This window comes from Ostrea edulis, chromosome 3 (genome assembly GCF_947568905.1).
Source record: "Ostrea edulis chromosome 3, xbOstEdul1.1, whole genome shotgun sequence".
Lineage (NCBI taxonomy): Eukaryota > Metazoa > Mollusca > Bivalvia > Ostreida > Ostreidae > Ostrea > Ostrea edulis.
In genome coordinates, this window is record NC_079166.1 from 62,988,670 (window position 1) to 63,008,884 (window position 20,215).

Below are 20,215 nucleotides of genomic sequence, written 5' to 3' on the forward strand. Positions count from 1 at the left end.
TTTAATGGGGAATTGTGGGAATTAATGGGGAATTGTGGGAATTTAATGGGGAATATGCTACATAATTTTGAAGTGGAAATTGGTTAAGTGTTGGGTTTTGTGTTTTATAAAATATTTGTTATTGGTTTTTGTGTTCAGGGTGAGAGTTGTAATTGGGTTTTGTGTTTTATAAGATATTTGTTATCGGTTTTTGTATTCAGGGTGAGAGTTGTAATTGGGTTATGTGACTTCTTCCTTTAGAATTAAGAATGTATCCATTAATTGATTGACCATAACAGATAAAAATCTAGTGTTTGTTTATTTCCAGATGACTTTGAGGCATCCCAGAGTACCATTATCCTGGATGATGAGGAGGAAGAAGGTCGAGCTGCCATAGTCAATATGGACTCCATACACAGGGTGGTGTCGATGAGTCAGAGCTTCGCAGCTACTCCTTTGTCGCAACAATCAGGTAGGAACACCCCCCTCCACCCCACTCCACCCCACCCCACACACACACACAGATACACAGGGTGGTGTGACATGGAGTCAGAGCTAGGAACCCCACCCCACCCCATTTCACCCCCTCCCACACACACAGATACACAGGGTGGTGTGACATGGAGTCAGAGCTAGGAACCCCACCCCACTCCATTTCACCCCCTCCCACACACACAGATACACAGGGTGGTATGACATGGAGTCAGAGCTAGGAACACCCCCCACCCCACCCCACCCCACCCCATCTCACCCCCTCCCACACACACACAGATACACAGGGTGGTATGACATGGAGTCAGAACTAGGAACACGCCCCCACCCCACCCCATCTCACCCCCTCCCACACACACACAAATACACAGGGTGGTATGACTTGGGAGTCAGAGCTAGGAACACATCCCCACCCCACCCCACCCCACCACATCTCACCCCCTCCCACACACACACAGATACACAGGGTGGTATGACATGAGTCAGAGCTTCACAGGTACCCTACTATCTTGGCAGTCAGGAGGGACACTGAGAGAGTCCCCCCCCCCTCCCCCCTCCACACACACATCAACAACAGGATGTTGTAAATGAGTTAGACCTTCTCCATACACAGACACATACATGAGATGCTAGTGATCTTGAGATAAAACTTCTCACCCATCCCAGTGTCACAGCAGTGCAGTAAAAAATGCCCACCCTTTGGCACACATAATTACGTGTAAACACACACATACAAATATATAGAGAAAAGAAATAGTGGTATCTAGAACTTCTAATCTACACTAGTATTGGAGATTGCATCGCTGTAGAATCCCCCAGTGTCGGAGATTGCATCGCTGTAGAATCCCCCAGTGTCGGAGATTGCATCGCTGTAGAATCAGTCTATTCATTTTTCCTGATTTCCTGATTAAAACATGCTTTTGAATTCACACACAAAATATTACATTATAAATTCACGCCCATTTCAAATTATGAAATGTGTGTGTTACATTTAGCAATATTTATGTTTTGGTGATGAGACAAGAGCTCTAATATTTGGTTGTTCAAGAATGTGAAATTGTCTAGTTATCCATTATCACTCACGACAGAACAGTAATTAACGATTTCTCCAAGAAAGGATTCATTTCAGAATGCGATAAAATCCAGAAGTGCTAAAATAAGTAGGCATTAAGTGTGTATCAGTTATTAAAGTTTTAAAAAACCTCGTAGTAATAATCAATCAACTCATTCATTTATGTTCTCATGGAAACAGAATAATCTTTCAATCATTAAATTGGTTCGTATGAAAATAACTGATCCGCGTTGAATACTATCTTCATCCAATGGTCTTACAGATGAGCCTCAAGACCGTTCCTTGGCAGCGCTGCTTGCCTCCCTAGCAGACGACGGTTCTCCACCTGCCTCCCAGGCTGCCGCCGGTGAAGTGAACATTTTGGAGGAAAAGGACAGCATCTTGCTGGAGAAACCAGTCGTCCCTGACGATGAGACTTCTCAGAGAGACGATGCAGAGACGCTGGAAATGTCGCAGGTCGTGTGGGAGGAGGGGAGTCAGGACAAGGCTGAGGATGGAGAGAGGTGAGGGTCAGGTGTTTGTGTAATGTTGACAACGTGAAGTATATATATTGGAATAACTTTTGTATCAAAGGAATGAAACATGGAAATGGTAGCTGTCTACAGGTTTATATACAGATAGGTAATACATAAATGGTGAGTGTTCACAAATATATGTATGGAATTAATAAATAAATGAATAGCTGTCCACAAATTTGAATTGAATGTACAAATAATGAATGGCAGCTGTCCATGACTTTACATTGTATGTACAAATAATAAATGGTAGCTGTATACAGATTTACCAATGAAATTTGTATTAGATACCAAAAACCATGACATTCATGGCCTAGAAATTTGATGAAAGCAGTTTTTTTGTGTTGGATTGCCTAGTTCCTGTATAAATTTGAAAATATTTATGTGAAATGAGCAATCTGATTTTCTTATGTTTTCTTTTCAGCAAAGGGGAGGAGTTAAACTTTGACCTGGAAGGACTTGACACGACATGGAATGATTCCCAAGCTGTGGATGTTAGTGACGATGACGAGGATCTGAAGATCCCTCAGTTTGATGGAGCGAATGACGAGAAACCTAAGCCAGGTGCGATCTTCTTGTTTAATTTATTGAAATATATTGTTTAATAAACCTGCCATTAACCAAGTTTTATTTTGAAGTGAGGTTTGCGAACTCCGCTTTCCCCCCCAAATATTTGAGACCATGATTTAGTTCTTTTATTGATATGTTAAGTGTATACGTTGTCTTATTCTCAAAATTACTTCATTAGTATACTTTTCCTATCAGCAATTTACAAGGTTAAGTACATGTGAATAAAGGTTTATTTACAGGAAAGTTTGTAATATACAATCTTGATTTGATTGACATGCTAAGGCTGATGCTGGCAATTTGAAACTAAGAATACTTAGTGATATATCCTGTGTGATGGGTGTGTCAGCTAAATGATTTTCTAGTACCCAGCATCCCCTGTTCTGCAGACACTCCCACCAGGCATGTGGTCCTGTGATCGGTTTCATGAAATTACAGTTGTAGTAGATAATGGGACACATCAGCAATGAGAAAAGTTCTGAATTTATCTTATTTTTCCTTTCCAGCCAAAAAGAGCAAGAAGAAGCGGTTGGGCACCACGGGGCCTGTGATATCGGGATTTGACAAAACTTCACCCCCAGAGCAGACACCACAGAACACTTCCCACGGCCCTGGTTACAACCCAACCCAGAACATGTATGGAAATAACGGGAATCAGTATTCTAACAGGGACCCGTTTTCCTATCAAGGTCAGGGTTATGGCATGGAGTATGGAGATTACAACTTCAATGACCACTGGAACCCACAGGGGCCTTATAATGATAATCCCATGCAGGGTTATTCCATGCAGGGCTGGGATCCGCAATCTAACTGGAGTATGGTGAATTCCCCGAATTCCCCGAACGCACAGCAACTCATACAAGGAGGTCAAGGACTGAACTCACCTCAAGGTCATCCACAGCATGGAGGTCAACTGAACTCACCTGTAGGTCATCCACAACATGGAGGTCAAGGACTGAAATCACCTCAAGGTCATTCACAACATGGAATGCAAGTTTCACTTCAGTCACCTCACAACATGCAGGGCTCACCAGGATTACAAACATCACATGGTGGTGTTCAATCACCGCATGGAATTCAGTCACCACATGATTTACCATCACCACATGGTTTACCATCACCACATGGTTTAGAACAAGGACATTCACAGGGTAATTTACAATCCCTACATGGGATGCAACATGGAAATTCCCAAAGAAATTTACAGTCACCACATGGTTCACATCAAGGACATTCCCCAGGGGGTTTACAGTCACCACATGGTCCACAGCATGGAAATTCCCACAGAAATTTACAGTCACCACATGGTTCACAGCATGGAAATTCCCACGGAAATTTACAATCACCACATGGCTCACAACATGGAAATTCTCTGGGAAGTTTTCAATCAACCAGTAGAAATTCTCAGGGGAGTTTACAATCACCACAGAGTATACAGCTTGAAAATTCCCAAGGAAATTTACAACCACCTCATGGTTTACAAGGACATTCCCAAGGGAATTTACAATCACCATATGGTTTATCGCAGGGAAATTCCTTGGGAAGTGCACAGCCCTCAAATAGAAATTTACAATCAGCATCTAGAGGTGTGAATTCTCCCCGGACCTCAGGTGGTTGTACCACTTCCCCTGCTCTCAATAATCAGACTGGGGGCCAGGGCGCAAGTTTCCAAGCTGCAGTCATGGAACCTAGAGATTCTTTCAGTGCTCTTATGAATGATGAAACTTTATCCAATAACCTGTGGAATTTCTCAGAATTTGGAGGAATAAGTGATACAGATCATACACTATCTGAGGGAACTGATGTGGGGGGACAGATGGGGTTATTACAAAAATCAACGGAACAGATGTATTTTCCACAGAGTCAACCAAATTTTCTTTCTCAATCCAGTCAAGACATTAACTCATCACAAGGGCAGCTTAGTCAGTTCTCACCAAACCAGCATGGAATGACTTCTACCCCTGTGGATGCCTCTCAGAACAGCCAAGGAAATTTTAATGGGAATCTTCAGGGTGTTATATCCAACAGCCAGCAGACTTTCAGTGAACAGACAGGTCAATCAGGCAGCCAGGTTTTCCCGAATTCTCAGATCGGGAATTCCCAAGGAAATTACCAAGAATTCAGTAGCTATTCCCAGCAGGGCGGATTCCCCCAGCAGACTTACCCAAACACATTCTCCAATTCATATTCCACTTACCAGTCACAAACTAGTCCAAAGAATAACACTGCACAATCCTCTTCCGGCAGCCATTTTGAAAACAATACATCAAGAATTTCACACCCCTCCCAGACAAGTCAAGAAAGTGTGCTACCAAATTTCAGTGCTCAAAGTGATTTCATCACGCCAGGGAAGAATGTGAGTGGTGTTCCAACGAGTGCCAATAGACTCGTCAGTAATCAGGGTCATGTGTCTGAGGAGATGAACATTTACAACCAGTCCCAGTACCACATGTCGGGTGGGAATGTAACTTTCAGTGGGACCACGAAAGTGGGTCATCAAAATACAAATACATCTAGTCACCCATCTCAGTTTTCAAATTCTCATCCAAATTATCAGACAGGGTCGTTTTCCCGCAGTTTTTCAGACTCGCAGGGAGGAGACAGTTCTCAGAGTTCATACTCACCTCATTCCTATCCTAAATCTCAGTCCAACAACCAGTATTTTGATTCTCAGAAACACTTTAATAATCCACACTGGAGTGAACCAATGACTCCGAACAGCAAGAATCCATCCCAGAGTAAAACTCCTAAACGAAGAGGTCCGAAGAAAAAATCCGAAGATGATCCAACGAAGAGTGTGTCAAAGAAAAAATCTTCTAAAAAGTCCGTGAAGAAATCTGTCCCTGTGTCCCCGACTGTGACTTCTGTGCCCGGCTCCGTGTCTTCGTTAGGGAGTGTGTTACACGGGTCCACTTCGTTCCAGCCCCGCGGCTTTGTTGCTGGAGGAGGAAATCTGTTGGAGAAACTGTTGCTTGCAAATGAAGACAAAAATGGAAATTCTAGACCAGGATCTCAAACTTCTATCGCTTCTTCCCAAAACTCTTTAGTTTCATCAAACCAGTCCTCTAGTGATGCGATAAATCTTAATACAACAGAGAGCAGTTCAATGTTTCCTCCTTCTGTTGGTAGCTTGACACCTCCAGAACAGTCAATTAATCGTGGGAACCTACCAAACAAAAGCATCTGTGACTCATCCCCTAAAGCTTTACCTCCTTCAGGCCAACAGCAGATGTCTAATTCAGGCTTTAGACATTACCTCTCTCCATTCCGTGAGAAAACTCCAGATAGTGACAAATGGCCACAAAGTGCAACCTCGAATTCTCAAGGTTCTCTATTCAGTCTGCAAAGCCTCGTGTCAAACGTATCGCAGAAGACAAAGTTTGGTCAAGATGTACGGCAAATTGCAACAGATGGAAAACCATACATGTGTGCTGAAGGTGAACTACGAAGCTACATTCAGAGAAACATAGGTCCCCTGGAGTCCATGGATTCGGAAGCTGAAACAGAGAACAGCGCTGCTTGTGAAATGCCCATCAGAAAACCCACCAACGTGTCAGAACTCATCAGGAATAAAGTGGCCATGGAGTCCAGAAAGAAGAGATCGATGTCTGTGACCGAGATCCCGCAGAGAGAGAGAACATTCTCCAACTCTAGTTCCAATGGATGTCCTCCAATGTCTGACATGTGTTCTCCATCCAGAGGAAGAGCCATGTCTTCATCCACCTTCAGTAATCATCATTCCACACCTAATTTAGATAAAGACAGAACCATTTCATTTAATCCTAGCAGTATTCCTGCTCACAATGCTGAATTGTTGGTCCGAGAGAGAAGCACATCAATTTCAAGTACCTCTGGTCAACTTTCAATTCCTTACTCGGACATGGTGAGCAGAGATAGTACATTTCCCAATAGTCTAGATGGGTATTCTGCGTCAGGTGCCGAGTTTTTAGCAAGGGAGAGAACCATGTCCTCATCAAGTGCAAGCAGTAACAGGACCGAATTCACCAAGTCACTGAAACAGAAATCCATCAACAGACCTTCCCTGGTGCGTTCCTTCAGTACACCGGTTAATCAAAAGAATGTGCTGCCTGTCAAGAGACGAGGCAGGCCTCCCAAGATTAAACCCCCTCCAGTCTCCATCCAGCCTTCTAAGTACACATACTCCTTCACTGTCCCAACTCCTGCTTACAAGAAAATCCAGTTCATACGGCTTAAACATCACGTACCTAAAGAAGCTGTCAAAGTTGTTCATATGCATCCTATGGATGCCCGAAGGTACAGTTTGTTGAAAATTGGAAGGGAGGTAGTGAAACTGAAAAAGCTATCAGAAAAGGAGCTGGAGAAAGTGAAATCTGAAGAAGTCACACCTCAAAAAACGGTCCTTAAAAAACCCCTACATCGGAGAAACACTGTACCATTTGTTGATCGACAGAAAGTGTACCCAAGTTATGAAGAACTGCGAGCGGAAGTGGCCAAGTCAAAAGGAGGAACGAAACTGGTGGCTGAAGAAGAGAAAACTTTCTCAGAACTTTGGTGTATAGATGACAAAACAAGTGGACCACAACCTATAGAAAAAATCACTCTGGCCTCCATCATCGACAAAGCCTTTAGCGCCATGTCTGCTGATGAGGACTATGAACAGATGACTACAGGGTGTGAAGATGATGAACTAAAAGCATGTGAAGACCTGTCTCCTAAAATCAAATCTCCAAATGAACAAGCTCCAGATGATGCCCAAACTCAGGTTCCGGGAGAAAATCAACCCAAACAAATGGTTAGGTCAACAAAGTACCAAGACCAATTTTTCAAATATCTGCAGCAAGCGACCGACATGCCAATACCAGTGGATGAGAAGTACAGGAAAAATGGACACGGTCAGAGTCAGATCAAGGCTTCGGCCAGTAAAGTCACACGAAAGAAAAAGCTGCTAAAGCTTCATAAAAAGCTCCCTCTAGTGATTGACCCAGATCAGGGGGAATTACCTGACCCTGTTCTGAAAGATGTAAGCTTGACAGAAGCATCAGATGGAACGAACACACCGGTACAATCACGGACTCCGATCACAGGCAGAAGTCCCATCAGGAATCAGTCGACAGGAGAGCTGTACCGACTGTTTGATTCGGACGTCCTTGACCCGCGGCTCAAGAACAGCTCTTCTGACACAGAAAACTCCACATCAGAAAAAGGGGATACAGACAGCCAGAAATATTCAGAGAAGGAAGAGGACTTAGATGAAGACAGCTGTAGCAGTAAAGAGTCGCAAGGCAAAGACTCTACTACATCAAAGACAAGTATCATTGATATGACTGAGTCTCAGTCATCGTCAAATTCACAGTGTGAGTTAATTACAGAGTCAGAGAATTGTCCAAAAGCTGAAGTGCAGCACTGCTCTGACCAATCTTCACACAATACTTCCGAGAGTCAGCCGAATTCCTCGTGTGAAAATACTTCTGATGCTCAGTCTGTTTTGTCACATGGAAAAGTAGAAAACATGGAATATTCGTCTCTTGTGAAGTCAAATGAAGCTTGTCACAAACTTGATAAATCTGATCTCGGTGAAATTAGGCAAACAGATAGTTCAAAGACTGTCCTTAATTTGTCTGATGTTGAAAACTCACTCACAGTTCAAAATGATTACAAGGAATGTGTTCAGTCTCCCTCGCAGGAGTCTGCAACTGAGACTGGTCCACCAAGTAACACCGGCTCCGACCTAGAAAACATGCTCCCTGCATCTGACAACAAAAGAGTTCCTGACCCAGTGGAAAATAAAAAAGCCTCTCAGTTTGAAGTTCACATGACGAGGTCAAGGTCGTCTAGTGAAAGCAGTAGCAGACGACAAGCAAATGATGAAAAACTGAAGACAAAAAGTTCTGGAGGATCAGATTTGGAGAGAAAGAGAAAGTCGGTTCGCATCAGCCGAGTGGAAAAGAAACGGAAACGAGAGACCCCAGGTGTGGATTATTTTGTTACGGAAAAGTTTAAAGGTTGTAAGAGAATGACAGTTCAGCTCAAAAGATTAAATATTTCAAATGGAACTGTTGTCAAACTATCTCAAGTTTTCTCACTTAACACACTGTTTCAAAAAAATGGATTAAATTGGCACAAAACTGTTCAGGCGCCAGAGATGGTTGCACATGAATCGTTTTGTGACAATATCTTCGAAAAATTTAGATCCTTTCAAGACTCAAAATTTTTCGGAAATATCGTTTCTGATGATTCATCCAAAGATTCCACTTATTTTCAGCCGAGAAAAAGTCGCTTGTCTCTGTCAAAAAGAAGCCGGCCAGACGATAATGTCATCGAAATCAGTAGCTCTGAGGATGAGGCCCAAAGTAAAACTTCCGGTCTCGATTTACAACCTGTGATAAAAAATAAATGGAGTATGAATAAGTCTGTGATATGTATAGACAAAGATGAAGATGCTGACGATGATGAAATGGAAGATGGTAAAGAAAGTTGGGATGAAAATAGTCATGGGAGAGCAGTGAAACCTATTCCGAAACTTGTCAAAAAGAAAAAGAAAAAAAGCAGCAAAATTCACACGGCATTTAACGGAGCGAGTTACAGAGCCAGGAAAAGGCGGACACGTTCACACTCTGGTAAACTGATGTCCAGTTTGTCAGTTCTGCATCAGGCGACACTGGCCAATCTCGTTGACAACTCGCTGTCGTATGGCGAGTTGAGTGATGACTATAGAACGAGATATGATGATGCGCTGTACACTATGTCACTGTATTCACCCCCAGTGTTGGAGGAGTTAGAGAAATCTCCACCCAGAGCCTTCAGCCCTACAGATCTTGCAGAAATGGACGTGTCACAGGAGAAAATGAATGTGTTCGATGATCTATATAAGGCCATGATGTCTGATGAAGAGAGTAGGTCGCCAGTTTACTCGCCTATCAAAAGGGCAAAGTCCCTCTTTGTTAATCTTAACGAATCTCCTGTAAAACATGTATCCAGTTTGAATTTTGGTGAAGAACGTAATCAGCTCAATACTGGAACAGAGGAGGGAGGAGGCCTGGAAAAAGGTGAATCTCACGATAATGTGGTGAACTTCAGAAAGAGACCAGATTATGGTGAAGGGAAGCTTGGGGGGGTGAATACAGACAGGAACATGTTTAAATCCCAGGGAGACGAGCACAGCCTCCAGGGCAGCTTCTGTGAACATCGCTCAGAAAGCGTTGAATCAGAGAAAGCAGATACCAGTTATGTGTTTAATGTGACGAATAAAATTCAAAATTCCACAGGATCTAAAATTGGGCCACTGCATTTCAAACGTAAAGCTATTGTGAAGTTGCAGCCCCTAACGGAGCGAGAAATAAAGCGTTACTGCCTCCAGACCGCCTGCGACGGTAAGGAGAACGTGCCGATGGTGAGGGATCGTGGGAGCATCTCCCCGCCAGATCTGGGACCACCTATTATTCCGAAGTTTGGAAAAAATCCTAAGGAGGAATCCGCAAGCCCACCAAACCTTATCAAAAATGATATATTTATCCATTCAGAAGAAAGTGTGTCACATGATTCTCTAAATAGTCTAAGAGAGGAATTGGGCCCGGATGAAAAAGTATTCAGAGAGGGAGAGAACTCTCTCTCGAGAAGGACTAATGTTCGAGGATCGAAGCATTTAGTGTTCGATGATAACCTCCTAACAATGAAAGGGACCAATGAAAAAAGTCTGCCCAAGTCCGGGAACGATAAAACCCCCGCTGCTGAGAATCGATTGAGCACTAATTACAGAGCAGATAAAAATCAGAAATGTGGGGAGGTTAACCAAGAGAAGACAACTCTGTTGAGAAAAAGAAGGCCTTCAGAACAGGGAGATGAGATGTATTTCAAGTCATTGTCACCAACAAGGAAGAGGGTGCTGAGACCCAAGCAGGCCCCGCCTAGTCGACTGAGGGTTGAGGAGAGCGCACATCAGTATGGACTCCATGCCGTGATCAATAAGGATGCTTTCTGCAGTAATGCTGACGACGTTCCGGACAAACCAAGGTAATGCGCTGTAAGGGTAATGTCCAGTCAGATAATTGTACTTATTTATTTCTACATGTAGATGCCATATTTTATTTATAGAATATATATTAAACATAACGTGTGCGACATGTCATAATGACTTTCAGGATACAATTACACTGTGTATTGGAATGTAATTTTAAAAGTAATATAATTGAAACAAAACATTTTTACAGTAGTCTATGATTGTTGTTAAAATGGAGGAAATTGTGTCAGATGATGGAATTAGGGTGTGAGAAATTGTACAGCATGTTTGTGGAGAAAAATTGCTGAATTACTCATTTTAATTAATGTTGTGCACTGTGAGAAATGGCTGTCATAAGAGTGTGGCTGTAGGTTTTGTTTGTTTATAGAGGTATATGTATTTTGTCTGTATTGACTACATGTATGTGGTTTGTGTTTTATGTGTTTTAGGGAGGTGGGAGGTAGACTCTTGACCTTACAGTCCAACAGGGTGAGCACATTTTGCTTACATAGTGAGGGATCTTGGGAATTCAATTAAAGCTTTAGTTTGATTTTCACAGCTTTTTATTTTCGTTAGTGTTCATCTTGCTTTCTTTCACATGCATGAATTGAAAATTAGGAATAGTATATTTTTTTTTCAAATTCTAATGTCTAATTTTCATCACGCTTCTGCCGGTTTTTTCCTGATATTTCTTAGTTGCTTTGTTCTTAGCTAGAAAATGAATGATAATACTAATTCTTTATCTTTCAAGGATCTGTCCGACCTGTGAGGGTTGTGCAGTATTATTAAGATTTTATTTAATACTCTCAGTAATAACACTAATGTATTTTTAAGATAGCTACTTTGAAGTTGATTTTAACAATTAATGGATGATATGATTCAAAGTTTGAAGTGGAGGATCTGAAGGGAATGAGGAGTGGGTGGGATTTTGCAAATTTATTGTTAAAATGTATAATTTGAGTATTGTCACATATATGTATATCACTGTATTTAAAATTGTTACACAATCAGATCTGAAGAACTGTTTGGCATAATCATGATTCAATGCTTGCTTTCACAGTTTGTGTTTGATAATGGATAGATATTTTCATGTTCTAACACAGCCATAAATTAATACTCTTTCTTCACCACACCAGACATTCTAAAAATAAGTTATACAGTAAAACACAATTATAACGAGCTCCAGGGCCAGCAAAAACAGTTTGTTTTAACCAAACTTCATTATACAGTAAAGCACGGTTATAGCGAACCTCCAGGGCCAGCAAAAACAGTTTGTTTTAACCAAACTTCATTATACAGTAAAACATGGTTATAGGGAACCTCCAGGGCCAGCAAAAACAGTTCATGATAACCAAACTTCATTATTATTTTCCTCTCATAGGGGAATAAATATCACTTCGCGGTAAGTGTGAATTCGTTATAAGTGTGTTTTTACTTCACAATGTTTGATGGAAAGTCAATATTTTGGGTTTGAAATCAGTGGAGAATAGGGACTTTGTCAGGGGGTGGGGGGGCTTCTTTGAAATGTTTTGAATTCTGATTTAATTTTGCTGTGCTTTTACTCATCAGCCACTGTTTCATTTATTGAGTAGGAATTCCAAAAAGTTGGAAAGTTATATTTTGTAATTTTCAAATGTTTCAAAAGCACTAAATTTTGTTTTATTGTTTCTTATTTTTCAAATAAAATTTAGAAGAGCTGTACAAATTTATACTTAAAAATGATGCACATTAAGTGCTTTTAATCCAATTAATCAGAATTCATTTCTTGAATGTTGGGAATAACCTTGGAATATGTCAAACTCCAGTACTGACTTTGTTATTAAGAAGTAGTACAACAAACCTGCTTTGTTTAGATGTCCAGTCAATAGATTCCATCAGTCAGTACATTTATGTCAGTTTTAGAATGACCTCGGTCACTGTCTTATAGAATGGCCGTGGTCACTCGCTGTCTTTTAGAATGACCTTAGTCACTGTCTTATAGAATGGCCGTGGTCACTCACTGTCTTTTAGAATGACCTCAGTCAGTCACTGTCTTTTAGAATGGCCGTGGTCACTCACTGTCTTTTAGAATGACCTTAGTCACTGTCTTATAGAATGGCCGTGGTCACTCACTGTCTTTTAGAATGACCTCAGTCAGTCACTGTCTTTTAGAATGGCCGTGGTCACTCGCTGTCTTTTAGAATGACCTCAGTCAGTCACTATCTTTTAGAATGACCTCAGTCACTTGTCTTTTAGAATGACCTCAGTCACTGTCTTTTAGAATTACCTCAGTCAGTCACTGTCTTTTAGGATGACCGTGGCCGGTCACTTTCTTTTAGAATGACCACGGTCACTCACTGTCTTTTAGAATGGCTGCAGTCAGTCACTGTATTTTAGAATGACCATGGTCAATCACTGTCAATTAATGATACTTTGTGATTTTACATATTTACATTATATTATCTCTCAGTGTCAAATTTATGATGTTATGAAATTGTGATTCTGTTTTATAACGAGTGTTTGATTTTGCTAGAATACAACTAGAGTAAAGAAACAAAAGGATGGCAAGATTTCAAAATTTCTACAACAATGCATAATGATGTTATACGTTTCTTGTTTCTTATAAAAAATAATCAATTGGTGATTGATATCATGAACTTGTAGTAACCTTTATTAGCACTATGTATGTGTGGCTAGAACAACTGACCTTTGTGTGTGTTTTCTGAAGGTCACTAGTTTAATGGAATACTTGACCACTGTGAACTGTGATGGACTTTCTGCTCTCCGGCAAATCCTGGTCACCACTGACCGCATCCTTCCATCACAGACGGACAACCAGAACCTGATGGACTCCATTACTAAAGATCAGGCCCTGAGGTGTGCTATGCTTGGCGACCGATTGGTTACCATGGTACCGTGTAAACTTCCTCCCAGCCAGAGCAGCGTGAAGTCATGGCTGAAGAAGAAGGAATTGTACAGACAGCAGAAGATGAAGGAAAAATCAAGAAAACAGCAACAGAGAGATTCACAGGAAATCAACACACCTGTTGAATTTACTAAGATTGTTACACTTACACCAGTGCAGCAGAGAGTGAAGGACTTAAACATGGGTAGTATTCCGACCCCACAACATCGCCTTACAGCCAAGGAGGTCAGCTTTAATGAAACAGCTGAAATATTTAATGACGACACTGTTTCCCCGATGAAACAGATTGGTGAATCAAGTAAAGAAGAAACAACACCACACCATACAGAGAGATCTGACTCGGTGTTGACATCTCAGGACTCTGACGACAACATGATAAGTCCGTCTCCACCACAACAGGCCATCTGCTCATTCAGGAAAGACGAGGATGACATCATCAGCCCTTCCCCTCCCAGACTGACCATGCGATCAGTGAGGAGAGATTCCCATCAATCAGAAAAAACCCCTTCATCCAGAGTGAGGCTTGATCAAACATCGTCTGCAACGCTTTCCAAAAAGCAGTCATGTGATGCCGTAAGGAGAACTCTGATTGGTTCAGCTCATAGTACTCCAGTGTCAATGCGTAGCCAAGCATCTCTGTTAGAAGGAGTCACTTTAACACCAATATCAGGTGTGTCGGACAAAGGGGAGACTACTGGAAAGGATGCGGAGGGCGCCGGTGTTTTCCTGACACCCAGGAGAGTCACGTTACCAGGGAAACAGTCACTGGAAAAGGGAGATTCCCGGCGGTCGCTGATGTCCTCTGGAGAAATGAGGGTAAGAAGGAATTTCATTATCATTGTAAATCTTACTGTGAAAGATGGCAAATTAAATACAAATATGTCAGATTATAAAGGAAACCCTGTATTATAAGCTGTCTCTGTTATAGATTGTTCTCTTCTTACATCACGTGTCAAGAGATAAGCCTGGATGAATGATTAAGTTTAAACTTTATTTATTTTATGGCGATTAACAAACAAGTTCTACAACTTACATTAATGCTTCTCATTGGCTTGGATTTTGGTGTGAAGGTGTCATTGGATGAGTGATTGTCATGACACACTGTGTGAATTTGATATCTTCCGTATGATTGACTTGTAGCAGTAGACTGCTACAATAACCTTGTAGAACGTGTTTGACATATTGTATAAAACTTGTTTACTTGTGTAGACAGGAATTTTGTTGAACAGCAGAGGATAATATTTATTTGATCACAGAGAAGTTCAACAGCAGATGACAAATTTTCTTCATTACAGGAGATGGCTACCCCCGCCAATTCCAAAGGGAATGTATCGCAGATTGATGGTCCCACGCCCAAGGATTCATTTGGGTTCAAAGTTAGTCAACACAACTTTCAAGATGCCAAAGCACTGCATGAGGTAATACTGAATTTTGTGATTGAGTTTTTCTTACTCAGAATCCCAGTGGTGAATTGTGGGTAAGATTGTTCTGAAACTGATTTTGTTCTGTATTAGTGTACAATCAATGTTATTTCAGGCCTGTCTTTTCATGAGGCCTATACTGCTATGATCTATGGTGGTCGTATTTCCGTCATTTTTCGCACATATCAAAATTAATTCACAAGCATTACGGAAATAATGATGAGAAAAAAACATATACTATATTGATAAATTGTTGGCCGTTTCGTAAATTTCGGCAGTAATGAGTATCAATCCGCAAGGAATTCAGTGAACAGTTCCTTTTTTGATTGGATGTCGAAGTTCACTTACTGACATTCAAGTACAAGTACGAAGGGCGATGAAAGTTGTGTCAGTGAAAACTTAGCGTTTATCTTATCCTTAGATTGAAAGGAAACCTCAAGGGAATGAAGTTTAGCAAACTTAAGTGATCTTAATTTAGCAGTAAGTGATACCATTCCATCTTATGACTTGGAATGGTGTATATCTATGTTTATATATGTAGGTACAAAACCTGACGGTAATGAGCCTTGAGCTGCATGCTGAGACGCGACGCGACCTGATGCCAGATCCAGAGATCGACCCTATATTGGCAGTCTTCTACAATATCCTTAATGATGCTGCAACAGACAATGCTAAATGTGACACATCAGGGGTTATTTTAGTGGACAGGAAGTCCAAGGAATGCCAGGAGGCCATGAAAAATCGAAAAAAATCAAACCAGCCCTCATCTCCCCAGCCATCCACATCACATGACACAGGATCAAAGGTCAGATCTTCACCTCAGCCCTCTACATCATACCAGAGTCCTCCGTCACCTCAACCATCGACATCAAAGGACCCCGGTCCTTCACAAAAGGGAAAGAGGCCAAGGTCACGAAGCCCCTCTCCAAGGCCAGGGGCCAAAGTTCAAAGGGCAAATGACCCTCCTGAGATTGAGGCCACTCTGCTACAGAAGTCTGGGGTAGATGATGACTTGGAAGTCACTTATGTGGAAAATGAGCAGGAACTGTTTCAAGAAGTTCTTAAGCTATTCTCTAAGTAAGTATTTAAGTGTTGGTAATCGTTGACATTTTGTCCCAAGTCAGAATTTGGGTTGTGATGCTGATAAAAATTTGAATTTCTTATGAATGTCTGTTTACATGTACATTTATTGATTACTTTATGTCATGAATTTGTCATTTGCATGCTGTAAATGTGTAAATATGGACGTACTGGGAGTGTCACAGTTTCTCCGTTTCTAAATTTTGGGAAGTGGATATTAGTACAAATCCTTTATATCTCAAATATTTGATTTATTATAATAAGATAAATGAAATTTAACATCCCTTTGAATGAGTTTTCACATATGATGAAACTGATTAAATCCTAAGTATTGATATTTCATTAGTTACATCATAATCTCTAACATTAGGAGGTGGATCATCTGTATTGATATTTCATTAGGTGGGATCCAGATATTCTCGTTGGATTTGAGATACAGAAGTTGTCATGGGGATACCTACTCCAGCGAGCCTCGCATCTCAGTGTCAATCTGTGTGCTCAGATGTCCCGCATTCCAGGTGAGTCATAATTTACGAGATCTTCCACAGGTAATTGATAATTTCCAAGGTCATCGAAAGGTGAGTGGTAACTTGATCCACAGGTAGTTAATAACTTCCGAGATCATCTGCAGTATGCTGTAGAGAAATTTATTTTAGTCTAAGAATTTTGTAATAATTAGATGAGAAGTTTGATATATATTTATGTATTCGGAGTTTTGTAATATTTAGATGAGAAGTTTGATATACATGTACATATTCGGAGTTTTGTAATACATGTACATATTCAGAGTTTTGTTTTAGATGAGAAGAAGAAGAGCAGTTTTAAGGCTGAGAGTGATGAGTGGGGAGCAGACCACTCCTCTGAGATCCACATCGCCGGACGTGTGATCCTGAACCTCTGGAGAATCCTTAGACACGAGGTATGAACATTTACTGTGTTTTATATAGGGGAGGGGGGGAGGGGGGGGGGGGGGGGGGGGGGTTCAGACCACACTTTGCTTTTGAACTTCTGTAGAACCCTTAAACATAAGAAACTCTCTATGTATGATGTTTTTAAGGTTTTGCCATATTTAGTGTGCAATAGGGAATTGATTTATTAATGTGATGTGACATTTGGTAGAGGATATTGGACTGATCTACGCGGATATATCCCCCCATGATGATTTACCAGTAGAAATCGCTTAGTCCCAGTGATAAGACCTGGAATTAGAGATGTGTCGTGCCTCAATCACTTGGAATTATAAATCTGTGACGTCCACTCTGTATCTCATATACATGCTGCCAAGAAGTATTGACAGAATTTCTATATTTATGAATCTGTACAAGATTTCATGTCTATTTTTAGGTCACGTTGAACATTTACACATTTGAGAATGTGACTCACCATGTCATACATAAAAGAGTGCCCCATTTCAGCTTGCAGACTCTGAATTCTTGGCTTAGACATAGAACACACCTTTACAGGTAAATACTAGACACAGAACACATCTTTACAGGTAGATACTACACACAGAACACACTTTTACAGGTAAATGCTACACACAGAACACATCTTTACAGGTAGATACTACACACAGAACACACCTTTACAGGTAAATACTAGACACAGAACACACCTTTTCAGATAAGTACTACACACAGAACTCACCTTTACAGGTAAATACTACACACAGAAAACACCTTTACAGGTAAATACTAGACACTGAACACACCATTACAGGTAAGTACTAATGGTGTTCACAGTATGTAACAAAGTGTGCTCAAAAGCGTATGTAGACACATACTATCATGCTTCGTTAATTAGTTTTTTGTTAGCATTGGCTAACATTTACTGAAATTCTACGCATCATTTGCTATTCATTATTCTTTGACAGATGGAGATTCATTAAGTACTACCTAACTCGAGTACAGGGTAACTTGAAAATTGTTGACCAGCTGGATTTGATTGGGAGGACCAGTGAATTTGCCCGAGTATTTGGAATCGAGTTTTATCATGTCCTATCCAGGGGTTCACAGGTGGGTTAAAGGAATATCGTGTATGAAATATAAAGACAGTTCATTTTACTTGTACCTGTATTTACTATGGACCCATTCATCCACAGTACAGCACACACAAAGAAATCAGTGTCTTATATTCATGCATACAGCAAAAATCTCAAGAGTGTAAAGCTTTGCAATTTGTTTATTCAGTATTGAGGATTAACATTTGCCCATTGTTTATTCAGTATTGAGGATTAACATTTGCCCTTTGTTTATTCAGTATTGAGGATTAACCTATGCCCTTTGTTTATTCAGTATTGAGGATTAACCTTTGCCCTTTGTTTATTCAGTATCAAGGGTTAACCTTTGCCCTTTGTATATTCAGTATCGAGTGGAATCCATGATGCTGAGGTTGGCCAAACCTATGAATTTCATCCCGTCCTCGCCTAGTGTCCAACAGCGTGCCCGTATGCGGGCCCCAGAGTGTATCGCCCTGACCCTGGAGCCAGAGTCGCGGTTCTATGCGGACCCAGTGGTGGTGCTGGACTTCCAGTCCCTCTACCCCTCCATCATGATTGCCCACAACTACTGCTTCTCCACATGTGTCGGGCGGCTGGACTTCCTGGAGAATGCCCAGTATGTGACCATTGTCTTCTTTTTTCCCTACTGTATGGAATTTAAGTATACCCATTTGATTGGGAAAAAATATTCAGTAGCATCAAAATAGAAGAAAGGCAGGTGAATGTGGGAGGTGGTTTAATGTAAGAAGTGGGAAATGGTTTAATGTAAGAAGTGGGAAGTGGTTTAATGTAAGAAGTGGGAGGTGGTTTAATGTAAGAAGTGGGAGGTGGTTTAATGAGGTGGTTTAATGTAAGAAGTGGGAGGTGGTTTAATGTAAGAAGTGGGAGGTGGTTTAATGTAAGAAGTGGGAGGTGGTTAATGTAAGAAGTGGGAGGTAGTTTAATGTAAGTCATAGGAGGTGGTTTAATGTAAGAAGTGGGAAATGGTTTAATGTAAGAAGTGGGAGGTGGTTTAATGTAAGAAGTGGGAGGTAGTTTAATGTAAGTCATGGGAGGTGGTTTAATGAGGTGGTTTAATGTAAGAAGTGGGAGGTGGTTTAATGAGGTGGTTTAATGTAAGAAGTGGGAGGTGGTTTAATGTAAGAAGTGTGAGGAGGTTTTAATCAGACTGCAGCAGAGCTTTTGCTTCATAATCTGAAACATTCAGAAAAAACTCAAATTCTTGTAGGATGAACAAACTTTTTTACACTACATCTGACATTTCTGAGACTTGACTTAGACAAACATATTCGTGTATTTTTTACACTGCATCTTCTGACATTTCTGAGACTTGACTTAGACTAACATAGTTGTGTATTTTTTACACTGCATCTTCTGACATTTCTGAGACTTGACTTAGACTAACATATTTGTGTATTTTTTCTAGTGAGGGCCCTATAGAGTTTGGATGTACTCATCTGCGAATTTCTCCCAAAACGCTAAATGTACGTATGGAAATGTTATGCTACACTGTCTGTAATAAATGTATTATATGTATTTTGATTGGTTATTTTTTTTTTACATACTGTCTGTAATGGATATATTATATGTATTTTGATTGGTTATTTTTACAGAGAATTAAGAATGATGTCACTGTTTCACCCAATGGAGTGGTGTTTGTCAAGGAACACGTCAGGAAGGGCGTCATCTCAAAGTATGACATACTCTTTGTCCAAGGGACATAACTCTTTCTCATGAATTGTACTGCTAGGGGATAGGAAATAGTACTGCTAAGGGACTGGACTTAGTAATCAATGTATTTAGTACATTGTAAAGTAATTTATCTTTGTGAAGCTTGACAGCTTTAAAATTTGTACCTGATCTAACTCTATATATTCATGAATTAAATTCATCAAGCCAGTTTGTGAGGATATTATTCAGGCACTTCATGTATCTGTTGACAGAATGGTGGAGGAGATCTTGAACACGCGCATCATGGTGAAGAAATCGATGAAGGAACATAAGGACGATAAAGGCTTGTATCGACTGCTCGATGCGAGACAACTCGGACTCAAGCTCATCGCAAACGTAACATACGGATACACGGGGGCTAACTTCTCCGGGAGAATGCCGTGTATTGAGGTATGTGTGTCTGTAGTAGTAATAATGAAGCTTGTAAACAACATGAGTGTCATATGATGCACAGTAGGATAGTACTGGGATTTATT

At 40.8% G+C, this 20,215-nt stretch overlaps 1 protein-coding gene across 2 annotated transcripts in view; it reads left to right on the top strand.

The window, feature by feature from the left end:
• LOC125673902 (uncharacterized) overlaps positions 1 to 20,215 on the top strand; it is a 55,794-nt gene that overhangs the window by 25,453 nt on the left and 10,126 nt on the right. For both annotated transcript variants that reach the window (XM_048910829.2, XM_056158467.1), the window contains exons 12-27: positions 308 to 451; positions 1,806 to 2,046; positions 2,483 to 2,622; positions 3,132 to 10,617; positions 11,053 to 11,092; positions 13,311 to 14,324; positions 14,804 to 14,926; positions 15,471 to 16,006; positions 16,412 to 16,527; positions 16,810 to 16,928; positions 17,354 to 17,472; positions 17,883 to 18,024; positions 18,374 to 18,624; positions 19,435 to 19,492; positions 19,622 to 19,701; positions 19,952 to 20,129. In XM_048910829.2, the coding sequence (XP_048766786.2) occupies positions 308 to 451; positions 1,806 to 2,046; positions 2,483 to 2,622; positions 3,132 to 10,617; positions 11,053 to 11,092; positions 13,311 to 14,324; positions 14,804 to 14,926; positions 15,471 to 16,006; positions 16,412 to 16,527; positions 16,810 to 16,928; positions 17,354 to 17,472; positions 17,883 to 18,024; positions 18,374 to 18,624; positions 19,435 to 19,492; positions 19,622 to 19,701; positions 19,952 to 20,129 (10,787 nt within the window). The remainder of the gene's footprint in view (positions 1 to 307; positions 452 to 1,805; positions 2,047 to 2,482; positions 2,623 to 3,131; positions 10,618 to 11,052; positions 11,093 to 13,310; positions 14,325 to 14,803; positions 14,927 to 15,470; positions 16,007 to 16,411; positions 16,528 to 16,809; positions 16,929 to 17,353; positions 17,473 to 17,882; positions 18,025 to 18,373; positions 18,625 to 19,434; positions 19,493 to 19,621; positions 19,702 to 19,951; positions 20,130 to 20,215) is intronic.